Source organism: Geotrypetes seraphini, chromosome 10, assembly GCF_902459505.1.
Source record: "Geotrypetes seraphini chromosome 10, aGeoSer1.1, whole genome shotgun sequence".
NCBI lineage: Eukaryota > Metazoa > Chordata > Amphibia > Gymnophiona > Dermophiidae > Geotrypetes > Geotrypetes seraphini.
Window position 1 is genome coordinate 63,038,123 of NC_047093.1, and position 13,329 is coordinate 63,051,451.

A 13,329-nucleotide genomic window follows, 5' to 3' on the forward strand; every position below is an offset into this window, starting at 1 on the left:
AGCACAATAAGGTAGCCACCAAAAATGCTGTCCTATATATAACGTATTTGTTATCACTTGTTCACCAAGCCAGTGATGAAAATTGGCATTATCCACTAATTTTGTGGCCACACCCCGGTAACACACCAAAATATCCTTACGGTCAGCTCTAGTATTCAGATATCTGATGTTAGATGAATATTGCCTATAGGTAGATATAACCTTCAAAGATACCTTTGTATTGGCATACAGATGGTATCACCGAGGTCTGTGAGTGTATTAAGATAAACCTACATAAGATCTTCTTACTGATATATATATATATATAGGTAGATATGACATGCTTAAGTGAGTAAATATCTATTTAACTGCCTCCTAAGATTTTGAATATTGGCATCAATGTATTAAAACAGTGTTTCCCACGCCTGTTCGGAAGGAACTACTAGCTAGTCAGGTTTTTCTTGATACCAGCAGTGATTATACATGAGACAGATTTGTGCACGTGTCTCCAGTGCAGGGCTGGTTCAGCTGAGAGCTTGTTCTGCTAATATTTCTACTGCTAAAGTGGCAACCCGAGAGTGGAATTTAGAAGCATCAGTATATTCACTAGAAAATGTTTGCTGATTAATATCCTAAAGCTCTCGGTGCATTTCAACTGTACCCCAAGTGAAAAAATAAATAAATAAATAAATGAAACTTTGCAATTTTCCTATTAACAATATCAAGCATGGTTTACTCTGATTATTGTGGACTTGAATGCATGAAAAATGTGTTTTTCTTTTTCTGTTTGATTATATGCTTGTGATTAAGTTCTTAGCACTGCATTTTTCTAAACAAATGTTTGTTTTTCATTATTCTCTTGTGGTTCTTCACACACAAAAATAAAAAAAAGGGGGGGGGGAATGTAATAATTTCTAAAGGCCCCTTTTACAAAGCTGTGGTAGTCATGCTGCCAAGGTAAATGCACCAAAATCCGTAGAAATTGAACAGGCTTTGGTGCATGTGCGACTTTGTAAAAGGGGTCCTAACCTCCCATGTGCATGTTATCCTATGGACACATTAGCAGTTAGCGCATGGGTTGATATAGCGTACGCTAAAACGCTTTAGCACGCCTTTGAAAAAGAGGGCCTAAATGTTTCTTTGCCCTAATTTGAGGATATTACTATTCTTACCAAGACAAACCTAAACTGATCTTAAGAAGAAAATACATTTATATATAAGGTAACCTGTGCTTTAGCTGGTTGCTAAAAAAACCCATTATTTAAAAAAAATTTCTTAAGGAACTGCATAGCTTATACCTTTTTTTTAAATTTGTAAATCGCTTAGTAAAGTAAATAAGCGATCCATCAAGATAACATAAAACTTGAAACTTTGTTACCACGCATCCGTGCTGGGAGCAACACTAGTAAATATGCTTTTATTATTTTATTATTAAATCAAGCTTTACGTGACAAGGTCTTAATTCCACACTTGCCATTTCATTTTGGGGATTTTTTTGTAGTTTTGTTTTCCAAAAAATGCAGGCAGTTAGCTACCCCTTTTGCATTTGCTATGGCAATACGGCCTGGTCTGTATCTATTTTCAGTAATCTCCTGGCAGTATGTAAACATTGTAACTATAGAATTTTAATCTCATGAAATGTCTCCCTGGAGCTCTAGTTACTAAGCATCCCTTTAATCCTCAGCCATGGTTCTTCTGAAATATCTGAATCTTTAGTAGAGTGCTGGATATGATCAGCTCTGAACCCAGTCTTATTGATAGCAGTTTTAATGTATTCACTTGCTAGGTTACTCATTTACAGGGGAGTACTGTGGCTAGGGCAGGGCCTATGCAGACAAGGCACTCTCCAAACTCACCAAGGCCCACTCCAGTTGTCAAGCTATTGCCAGCCAGTTTGTTTTCTTTTTATTTTTATGAGAAGTTTTATTTTTGCCGTTTGAGTTGCCCAATTGTTTTGCTTTTTTTTTCTCCTTCTTTTTTGTGGCTTTCTGGATTCAGTAGCAGCATATCACACGGTTGCCCCTTTGCACGTCCTCCGTGTTCTGCTCTCACATCTGGTGCTAACCCATAAGGTGACGCGAGCAAGCACTGGAGACCAAAGAAATATTTAAGCATGACGAATAATTGAATGCATTATACCAAATGGCAAGCCAGGACCAATCGCTGATTAAGCTTCATTTATCTTGGCATAATGCTGCCCGAATAGCTTGTTTTTGGTATGAAGGAGTTGGAAGGTGCAAGGCATGATATCTAAAAGTTTATGAGTGAAAGAAGAAGAATAGCTACCATAAGTCTCTAAGTTAAAGAACCAAGGCTTGGAAAAGAGACAGCCAAGGAGCATCAGTGTCATAAGAAAGATGTGGCGTTTGATGAGCCTCTTTGAGACAGCTAGGCAACAACAGCATGAATGGAACCACTAATTCAAGAATTTATGGAGAGACCAAAGGCATAGACAATATGGATCGCTAGATGTTGACAGAGAAAAAAAGGTAATTAACTCCCCTGCCCCCAGAATCTCAGCTTATGGTTTATGGCCTATCCTAGAACCGTTGCTTCCATGTGTCTGAGTGAGTCTTGGAGATAGATGTCAGTTAACTGACTACTGATGAATCTCACTGTTATTGTGTCTCAGCTTCTTCTTCCTTCCTCTTCCCCTTTCCCCTCCCCTCCCCCTCAACACATACCAAGACCAAGTGTTTTTCATATCCTTGTCCTATCTAGGTACACCCTTCCATTACCCCTGACTCCCAAGGAACTGGGCAGAGTTTGACTACATGATGCATTTAAAGGGTAATTTTACACCCTGGGTCCCTTATGGACACACCGACACCTGGAGAAGACCTCATCCTGGCTGCGAATACAATGTCCTAAAACATTGTTTTCTAAACCTGTCCTGGGGGGACTACTAGCCAGTTAGGTTTTCAGGATACCATGAATGAATATTCATAAGACAGATCTGTGTGCACTGCCTCCAATGCATAAACTATCTCCTATATATTCATTTTGGATATCCTGAAAATCTGACTGCCTGAGAGTCCTCCAAGACAGATTTTGGGAATCAGTATATTAGAAGGAAGACTTAGAGCAGACAGCAGCCCCAACCACCAATTTGATGGAAAGAGTCAGTCAAGCCTCATGGTGCACACTATAGAGTGGGATCTGCATCCTTAATCTTGATCACATGCTAATACCCTAGCCTGTGACTAGACAACAAGGCTCCAGGGCAGCTAGCAATGCTAAAGGTGTTGCATATATTTTGTGATATTAGCAGAGCCAATAGAAAAGATTGGCTTGATCAATAACTTAAAGCTCTCAGTGCAAAACAGACAGGGTTTCCATGAATGCCAATTGGGGCAAAAGTGGGGGAAAACAACAACAAACAATTTAAAGTCCTCTAACTGTTTATTTTGCCCTAAACAATCTTAAATGTACTTTGACTTAGAAAATTAAGTACTAAGATATTCTGTAGTTTAGTAGGTTGTTAAATTTTATCCCTCCTTCTTTTTAAAAAGCAAAACTTATTAAGGGACCATATAGCATTATCTAGCTGTTAAGATGTGTTTTTTGTTATATTCTGGGTTTGTTTTACTATACATTAGTATTTGTTTTATATCTGCATTATGAATATAGGAGTTCTTAAATGCCCCTCCCCCCCAAAAAAAAATGAATTTTCCCCTGCACTGAAAGAAACACTGAAGTCCTTCTTCCCAAATACCTGATAAGGCATGAAAATAAAACTGTTCAACAGACACCCTGTACACTAAAGGTAGGATACTGGGCAAAGCCGGTTTGTTAAAGCAATAGTTTTCAAGCCAGCTTTGACCACCACCACCTATGACAGGACTAGGTCTAGTATTATTGTTGTGTAGTCGGTATATGCATATAATATATCATATTTTTAAATTGAAAAATGTAAATGCTTATCATTTCCAGCAAAGGCATGATATACTAAACAAAGACAACACCATATTCGCTTTGGGGAAGAAAATGACGTACAAATGTTGGTGGAAGAAAAACAACCCACTGATAAACTAAAAAAAATATTTTAAGAGAAATGGCTTTGATTATGTCATTTAAAAACCTGTTGATCTTGGTGAAGAGCCACCATATGCAGATTTAGTCTGGAGGCGGAGGAGGGTACAAGCTAGCACCCCCTCCCCCCCCCATTTACACACAGTTGTCTCCGAAGTCTGTTTTTGCTCCTCTCATCCCTATGTATTCCAATGGAGAATAGAGGGTTGTTGGAATTCAGGCTAGCCAAAAATCTTCTGAAAGTTTCCGTGGGTTTTTTTCTGCGCTGTAACAATAATTGCTTAAAACATTTATATTTACAAAATAATAAATGATAGCAATACACTTATTTTTTTATGGAATTAAGTTATATTTCATCGGATCCGGCAATAACTTCATACCAACATATTGTAAGCACTTAAATGCAAGTGGATGCTCTGTATGCTATTAGGGGTTCTTTATTTTCAGGTTTCCAAACACATACTGCCTCCTTTTATAAGCCCAGCTCCACATCTGTTTCATAAATAGGGCATACAATGAGCATGAGCTATGTGCAACAAGAGGGCTCCTAAGGCAGGTTCAAATAGGAATAAAAGGCTCGTACAAACAGATGCCAAAATTATAGCAGCCAGGTCTGTGGATACTAAGGGGTGCTGAGTACCCCAATACCCAGCAAGTTCTCTCATTGTGTCCAGGGAGTGGTAATTTGTATTGTTTGGCGCCTCCACTCATTTTGAAATGTGGCATAAATGTCCTAACGAACTGGAAACCTTGGTATAATATACGCACAATGCACGTTCTTTCTAATGCATAGCACTGGCAACAGTCTGCCATTCTCATGGGCTTCCTGTAAATTTATTTTTTTGTGTTATTAAAGCTAAACTGGCCAGGGGTTGTGCAGACGGTGTCTTATAAACGCATATTCTGGATACACTTCCCTCTTTGAACCACAAAGTCAAAATTCAGCACTTAACCGGGGGCCGCTGAAAAGTTCTCAGCCCAACCAGGAAGAGGGTGATGTGGAGCCATGAAACTTACAAGTTATTCCACACTTTTCTTGACACTTTTCATTTCAATGAGGCAAATGCATTTAGTAAATGGGCACAGGTATAGGGAAACCAAGCCATTGTGACATCACTGATGAGGTTGGCTCTTAGGCATTGGTGGAATGAGGCATTATGACATCACAATACAGGGGGCTGCTGAAAAGTTCTCAGCCCAACCAAGAAGAGGGTGATGTGGAGCCATGAAACTTACAAGTTATTCCACACTTTTCCTTTCCTTTCATATCATCGAAACGAAAAGTGTCAATAAAAGGGTGGAATAACTTGTAAGTTTCATGGCTCTACATCACCCTCTTCTTGGTTGGGCTGAGAACTTTTCTTGTATACCTAGCACAATAATGCCTTTAATGTATATTGGTTATCGCCATTTTAAAACAGCCAGTATTTTATCATTTTAAGCACTTAATACAATTGTTAATACGGTAGTACTAGCAAAATATATTTTAAATAATTAATCAGATAGTTAAAACAAAGAGCAAAAGGAAGATCTTAATGACCTTATGTGTTTATTTCCTGAGGGAATAATTAATGCTGAAAGCATTTCAAAGCTTCTGTTACTTAACCAATCACACCCTAATGAATCTGATTCTGAGCCGCTTCTGAATCTCTGGCGGGCATCAGTCTGAAGTCTCTCAAGAATGCTTATACTATAAATAAACTTAGAGCAGGGGTGTCAAAGTCCCTCCTCGAGGGCCACAATGAATATGCATGAGTTTTCAGGATTTCCCCAATGAATATGCATGAGATCTATTCGCATACAATGAAAGCAGTGCATGCAAATAGATCTCATGCATATTCATTGGGGGGAATCCTGAAAACCCGACTGGATTGCGGCCCTCGAGGAGGGACTTTGACACCCCTGACTTAGAGTGAGGGAGGTGGTTCTTTAAAAGTACTGTAATTACCATTTCTAAAGATATTAGTATTAATAGAAGAAAATATTAGTACAGGGGAGGACAGGTGACCTCGGAATAAGACTTATAGAAGAAACACTTGTGGCAGGAACCAGGCATTAGCTCATATTCTGAAATGGTAAACTAGCTGTCTTTTTCAAGGCTGAGTTTTATCTGCCACCAAATTCTTTTTACACATCTTATTTGTCTTAATTATAGAAGTGCCAGTGTGCTATTAGCATGAACTCACAAAGTCTAGAGCTGGTAGTACCAATGTCAGAAGTCCCTTAGGTGAAGTTGATAGTCTTTTTCACATTCTAAAGAAAATAAATATTTGCCTAAAATTTTTTTAAATGGATAATACATTGGGTCATGCATTTCGGTTATGCCCCAAAATTCAGAAATTTTGGAATGCTGTTTGTGTTTTTCTTGGATCAATTATTTATAGAATTGTGGTTCCTTCCCCCCAGATGGTATTATTTCTTCAATGAGACAGGATTTTTAAGAAAGGGGTTAGGGAATTATTTAGTAAATCCTTTATTATAGGTCAAAAATGTATTTTACAACATTGGTTGGAAGAAAGTCCACCCTTATTTTGGCAATGGAGGGTAGCATTTCATGCTCTTATGATTATGAAAGCTAGGGTGACCTCCCCATCTTAAGAAAAGCAGAGTAAATTTTGGATGACCTGGGAACCTTATATACAGCAATTATCAGTCAGAGCACGCAGTTTTGTAGTGAACTCATTACATTTGTAATCATAAAGTGAAGCACTATTTATTAGTAATATTTGGAAATAGGATGGGTGGGGGGGGGGGGGGGAAGGGAGGAGGGAGTGTTGGGAGGTACTTTATCTGTTTGTTTTGTGACGGTAATTGATTGTTGATTTCTTTGAATTTATATATCTGCAATGTATTAACTGAGTTGAGATGATATTCTTTGTAAGATTTTTGTTATTTTTAAAACTCAATAAAAATTATTGAACATTAAAAGAAAATAAATATTGACCAACCAAACATTAACATAGATTATTCACAGGTTTCTTTAAAATATATATATATTTTTAATTATGCTAAAATTATATATTTTTCCACTGGACAGTTGATATGCTCTGCCTCATTTTGCTCCCTGCCAATAGATCAAGAGAACTCCTCGAATAGCAATTTTTCCCCTCTATTGCAGGTTCTATATTCTTAAATAAAAGCGCCTCTTATATTATGACTATACCCCCCCCCTTTTTTTAAAAGCTTTCATGGGTGAGTTCTCTGGTCAGCTCTTGGCTGCTGTGCTCACACACTTTTCTTTGACCGGGGGAATGCCCGCATGAGGCTCCGACGAAGTTCAGCAAAGCAGAAAACCCTCATTTAGATTAGTACAGGAGTCAGTTTGGAAAGGTTAAGCATAAATATCATCTCTAGGATGAATTAGAAATCAAAATAAAAGGAAAATCATTTCTTTTGAAGTAAGATTTTTTAAAAACCTAAACAAACCAACAACATGTTCAAAGTCCAGCCCAGTTTCCACGACTGCTATAAGGGCTGCAGGCACTGTAAAAAGATTTTAACCTGCTATCCATAAGGAAAAAGACCATATTTCCCCCCCTCTTTTTACCAGATTAAATGAGGGGGGGGAATCCATCTGAAAGTGAGTAAAACATCTCTGTGATATATTCGTTAACAAAATGAGTTAGCTTGTTGCAATACCCATCTGTCGTTGTCTGCTCAGTCTTTGCGTGCATTAAGCTTTTTTGTTCTGGGCCAAGAAGAAATGGGACAAGGCAAGTCATTTCTGGTAGTCAAAAGTCTGAATTGCTAGTCATTTCATATGTCTCTCTGCAGGCTTCTATAAAATTTCTGGGATAAGGCATATTTTTTCGGGGGGGGGGAGGAAACGCTTTATCCAACCCCCCTCCCTCCAAACCTCTACATAACCCTCCCATTGGAACTCCTAAAAACTAGGATTCATTTTCATTCCCTTGAAATAGCACCAGGTCCGATTGGGACTGTCTGCCCCAGTAAATCATAACTCTCTAATCCCAAACCTCACACTTCAGTAAAGGAGCCTTGTGGCTGCACAAGCCAACCCCCTCTTTCCCCTTCTGCGTTATTTTAAAGCGTAAAGTTATCATATGTCTTTGTGATTTGCCTTTAAGCTTCCTTTATTATTGTGTAATCCTCTCAAGCAGAGAAGTAAAGGATTGATATGTATTAAGAGGACTATAATTTTTAAAGGGAAGGGAAAGGTTTTTGGCGAAATAGTGCGATTGGTTAGGCTCTTGTCTTTTTATTTTTTAAGGACTTATCATAGGAAACGAGGCTACACTGAATTGTTCTTGGGTGATGTTTAGGGATCCCGTAAGTGTTCTTCCTTTCTAAAACCTCACCTGCCCGGTTAAACATCTAAATCCCCAGTACTGAGGCTACCTGCTAAGCAGAAACACATCAGTTCTGTGCTTGCCTTCAGATCAGCTCCAAAGACCCGTTTGGACTCAACCAACCAGAAAAATTATGAGAAAGAAGAGGAAAAAAAAAAAAAAAAAACCCCCACATAAAAATTGAGACAGAAATGAAACAAACAGGACAAACACGGCAGGGGATTCTGTGAATCCATTTGAGGCCAGGGGCTCACAGACCCCTCCCCCTAGATTTTACATTTTGACACTATGCAGTGAAATGGGGGGGTGGGGGGGTTAACTATTGCGTCACATGGAAATGTGTGGTATTACAAGTCCAGCTATTCTGACTTCGATTATTAAAATCTGGAAGAGCTCTTTGCTATAAATTTAGCACTTCTGGAATTATAAGGATTGATGGAAAACGATAGTAATTTTGTCTTTAAAAACGTTTTAGCAAATAATTTATTGGAGGTTTTCATAGAACATTTTTTTTTTCTAGATTTAAGTGTGCTTGAGGTTTCTCCACAAATCTTTCCATAGCTCTGAGGTTATAAACGTCTTCTAAAGCCCGTCCGTTTTCATGTCTCTCATGCAACCACCATAAATTAAGCTAATTAAAAGGACACATTGAAAGGCAAAAGAATGAGAAGCCATGCGGCCATTTTCACACGATAACCTTCTAAATCGGCGTTTCAAATCGCATTATCTTTCCAAATTCATTAACTAATTAGGAAAATAAACCACCCATATTTAACCAATAAAAAGTTCCAAGGGCAAAAAAACCTGAAATCTAGCCCATACCAGAGAACTGGCACAATTAGTAAACTGTCTCTTGGGAAGGGGATATCAAGTTTAATGTACAGTTTCTTCTCTTCTGTGGCAATCACCCCTTCCTCACTCTCCACTTGCAAGATGCCATATTTATACATCATATAGTGTACAGGATATGACCTATACGTTCGTCTTTTCGCAAATTTTGCTGCATATAACTACTTGAATGTCTGTTCAGGGTGAGGATGAAATTACAATAAAACTGCATCACATGTTGGACAGGCCAAGAGAGGAAATGTGAGCGAGCAATGGCCACATTAAAGTGACACTTTCCTTTTTAAAATTCGCAGATGGCATTATTTCTTCAATGGGACAGGATTTTTAAGAAAGGGGTTAGGGAATTATTAAATCCTTTATTATAGGTCAAAAATGTATTTTACAACATTGGCTGGAAGAAAGGCCACCCTCATTTTGGCAATGGAGGGCAGCATTTCATGCTGTTATGATTATGGAAGCTAGGGTGACCTCCCCACCTTAAGAAAAGCAGAGTAAATTTTGGAATGACCTGGTAACCTTTTATACAGCAATTATCAGTCAGAGCATGCAGTTTTGTACTAAACTCATTACATTTGTAATCATAAAGTGAAGCACTATTTATTAGCAATATTTGGAAATGGGATGGGTGGACGGGGGAAGGGAGGAGGGAGTGTTGGGAGGTACTTTATCTGTTTGTATTGTGATGGTAATTGATTGTTGATTTCTTTGAATTTATATATCTGCAATGTATTAACTGAGTTGAAATGATATTCTTTGTAAGATTTTTGTTATGTATATGTTATTTTAAAAACTCAATAAAAATTATTGAACATTAAAATTTGCATTTTCCAAATGTTATGTATTTTGTCTTTCAATCCTTTTACACAAGGACAGTCTTCTTTTCTTTTACTAGGAAGCAAGCTTTTCCTGCCAGCTACTTTATGAGGCTGGTTTAGAAAGCATTCCTGCTTTATGAATTTTGGAGGGAATATTTATTCTGCTTAAACTTCATTACTGTTGTTTGTCTATTTAATGATGATGTACTCATATTGTTCATAGTACCAAGATTTTACTTTCTAGTTAGGGTCTTTTAATTTCTATAAGAAACGTATTTGCTTTAATTTATTTGTAAAAATATTTAAACATATCACTTTGTATGGTAAATAAAACCCACATGGAAACAATTATTGAAACATAACTAAAAGCGATTTAACTTTTTTAAAAGATCAGCTAACACTGCCCCAAAATGATATCTATTTATGATATATCTAGAATAGGATTGCTGCAATTTTTTATAATGTTTAATTTGTTTTCCTTCTCGCTACAGAGGTTAACTTTTGAGAAATCAGTGATAATTTCTGTTATGAAAAGATTCTTCAAATATCACATTCAGATTTCGACAAAACACATATTACAGTGCAATACAGAGTTACACGGAAAAGGGGAAATCACTTGTCAACTGCCTTAGTGGTATATTTTTAAGAGGGGAGGAGGGGGGGGAACGTTCAAACAAGTGAGTAACAGAAAACAATAATAGGCCTTTGTTGCTCTTGTTGTAGGGGGACAAAAGAAATGAATTTTAACGAAATGGGAATCTGCCTGAAAACAATGAACAGACGCTGGTGTCCCCCTGTGTCTTTTGTCTCTATTGAAAGATTGACACGTGTACGGTTATGTACTGGACTGGGTGAAGCTTCTGGAGTAGACAGCACGCCTTGGCTTCGCGTCCCTTCAGCACCATGGACAAGTCAAAGCTGCACGTTCGCCCCCTGTTTGAGCTTTGTCATGATAACAAGCGCAGCCGGAGCAAGCGGAGGTCAGCTGACGCTGGCTCACTTTCCTCTTCACCGGGCACCGTTTGCTTTAAACTTTCTTAAAGACGCGTCAGCCTCTCTAGGCTACCATTTTTGATCGCTCATTGGCATTTCTTTTGGACGAACTTTAATCGTAATTAATTGTGTGGGGATTTTATGCTTTGGTTTATGATTTTGTTACTCGACCTTTTTTTTTTTTCAGTTTCACTAGTTTTATTTCTATGCATTCCCCCCACCACCACCACCACCACCACCACAATTTCCAGCAGGTTTTTTCTTCCGATTCCTTTACGCTTCCCGGCTCGTGGGTGGAAGGGGAGTGAGTTGTCTCTCAGGATTTTTCTTAAGGAGCCGAAGCCCAACAGGAATCGAGCCAGTATATCAAGCTCGATAGCCGACAGCACTTCCCCGATGAATATTTACTGAGTCTTAAGGCAGGAGAGGCGCTTAAACTGGGCTGTATTTGTATTCCTTTAGACGGGACTTAGGTTTTCGGGCGGAAGCTTGGGGCTCGAGTTTTGAAGGCAGCCATCGCTACGCAAGATACCGGAGACAGAAACCGAAATGCTGCTGGAGCAGGCGAGAGCAAATCCCCAAAAGGCAGCGGACATTTGTCGGTTCAGCAATAAGAAAGGTAGGAGGCACTTAGGATCTGTATTTCCTTTTCATTGGTTCTTCTTTTCTGTTTTGCAAAAGTTTAACGCTAAACCAGAAAACTAAAACTTGAACCTTTGCATGAAATGGCACCCGTTGCCTTTACCCCTTAACCGATGGCAATGTATTCAGTTGACGAAAAACCTTTCTGTTCCGGTTCAACAATAAACAAAGCGGCTCCCGGTTTTTTTTAAAAAAAACTTTAGTAGCTCGAGGTCTTAATTTCTCCATAAATAGAAAAGTAATGTAAAAAAAAAAAAAAAAAAGTGGAACAAAATCACCATGACTTTTGCTTGGGCTTCCGGGTTAATATATTTCTGAAGTGATCTGAAAATAGATCTACTTTATGGGAGGCAGAGGCCTGTGTCTTAAATGGGTTTTGGGGATTGGATTGGATTTATTTATCTGATGTACCGCCTTATACCAATGTTTTTACAGCAGTTTACAATAAAAATAATTAAATAATTATAGTCCCCTTAGTACCAGGGGCTGCTGAAAAGTTCTCAGCCCAACCAACAAAGTTGGGGCAGTCTCCATCGAGAGCTATTATACACTTAGCCCAGGGATTTCCCACTTTTTTCGTTCTGTATTTTTCCGACGGTTGGTTGGGCTGAGAACTTTTCAGCCTTTCAAATGTATCAACCCTTTAGCTCTCCGTTTGAGAGGATTATACAATAATAAATGAAGTTTATAGGCAGACCACGAAGACGTAGGATAAGCTTTCTCTTCAAAATAACGCAGAAGGGGAAAGAGGGAGTTAGCTTGTGCAGTTGTGTGGTTTGGGATTAGAGAGTTATGACTTAGGGGAAGAGGGTCTCAATGGACGTGGTGCCATTCCAAGTGGAGAAGGTTCCGTTCAACTATTTGTAAATATGGTTTAGCATTGCGTTGGTCTGAGTGAACTGTACGACTGGAATCTATCTGAAGAGGTTAATGGACCAATGTAGGCAGAATTTTTTCTAATCCCTACTCTATTAACATTATCTGGTCATTAAAAGCTTTGGTGTAGATTCCAGTGACATTAATATCATCTATTGTTAACTCTCTAATAAGGACGCCTCCAGGCAACCACAGTTTTTAAAGGATTTCGCTCACAGTCACACAGTGTGAATAAACTTTAGGAAAAGAGACCCTGTGAGATGACTGTGACGGAGTTACTGTTGGGTTTGAAGATCAGTTATTCCTAGCCATCCTGTTTTTGTAAGGTGTATGCTATGGAGAGCAAAAGAAAGAGAAACAAGGAGACAGAAAAAAAAGTTAACCCCCTCCCCGCGGTCTCTGCCCAAGCAGGAGACGTTTTGCATAGTTAATGAATTGCATTGTTGAGTGTCTGTTTTTGGACAGATGCGGAGCTCGTGCCCGATCTGGGCCATCACCCAGACCCCATCACTCAGTGCTGTCAGATGGAGACCTGGCTCGCTCTGCTCCCCCCTTCCTACCATCCCTTCCCTCCCCATACAGACCTTCTCCATCTCCTGAAAGATGATACGGAACCTTTCTCTACAACAGCGCTTCCTGCAATACACTCAAACGCTTGTTGCTGCAGTCACAGGTGTGTGAGGCATCGTTTGCATCCAGCCGGAGCTTAAGTGATTCAAACGTCTCGGCAAGAAAATGAGAACCTGCTGGCTGGCAGTATTGTTAAATAGCAGTCGAAGTACTTCTGCATCAAAGATTCAGGATAATATATATAATTAGTGTACAGATACTAA

At 38.8% G+C, this 13,329-nt stretch overlaps 1 protein-coding gene across 1 annotated transcript in view; it reads left to right on the forward strand.

Annotated features, from left to right (window-relative positions):
- Positions 1-11,348: 11,348 nt before the first annotated feature.
- Positions 11,349-13,329, forward strand: part of LHX3 (LIM homeobox 3) — a 43,603-nt gene continuing 41,622 nt past the window's right edge. The window contains exon 1 of the mRNA XM_033961814.1: positions 11,349-11,597. Within this exon, the coding sequence (XP_033817705.1) occupies positions 11,528-11,597 (70 nt within the window). The 5' untranslated portion in view covers positions 11,349-11,527. The remainder of the gene's footprint in view (positions 11,598-13,329) is intronic.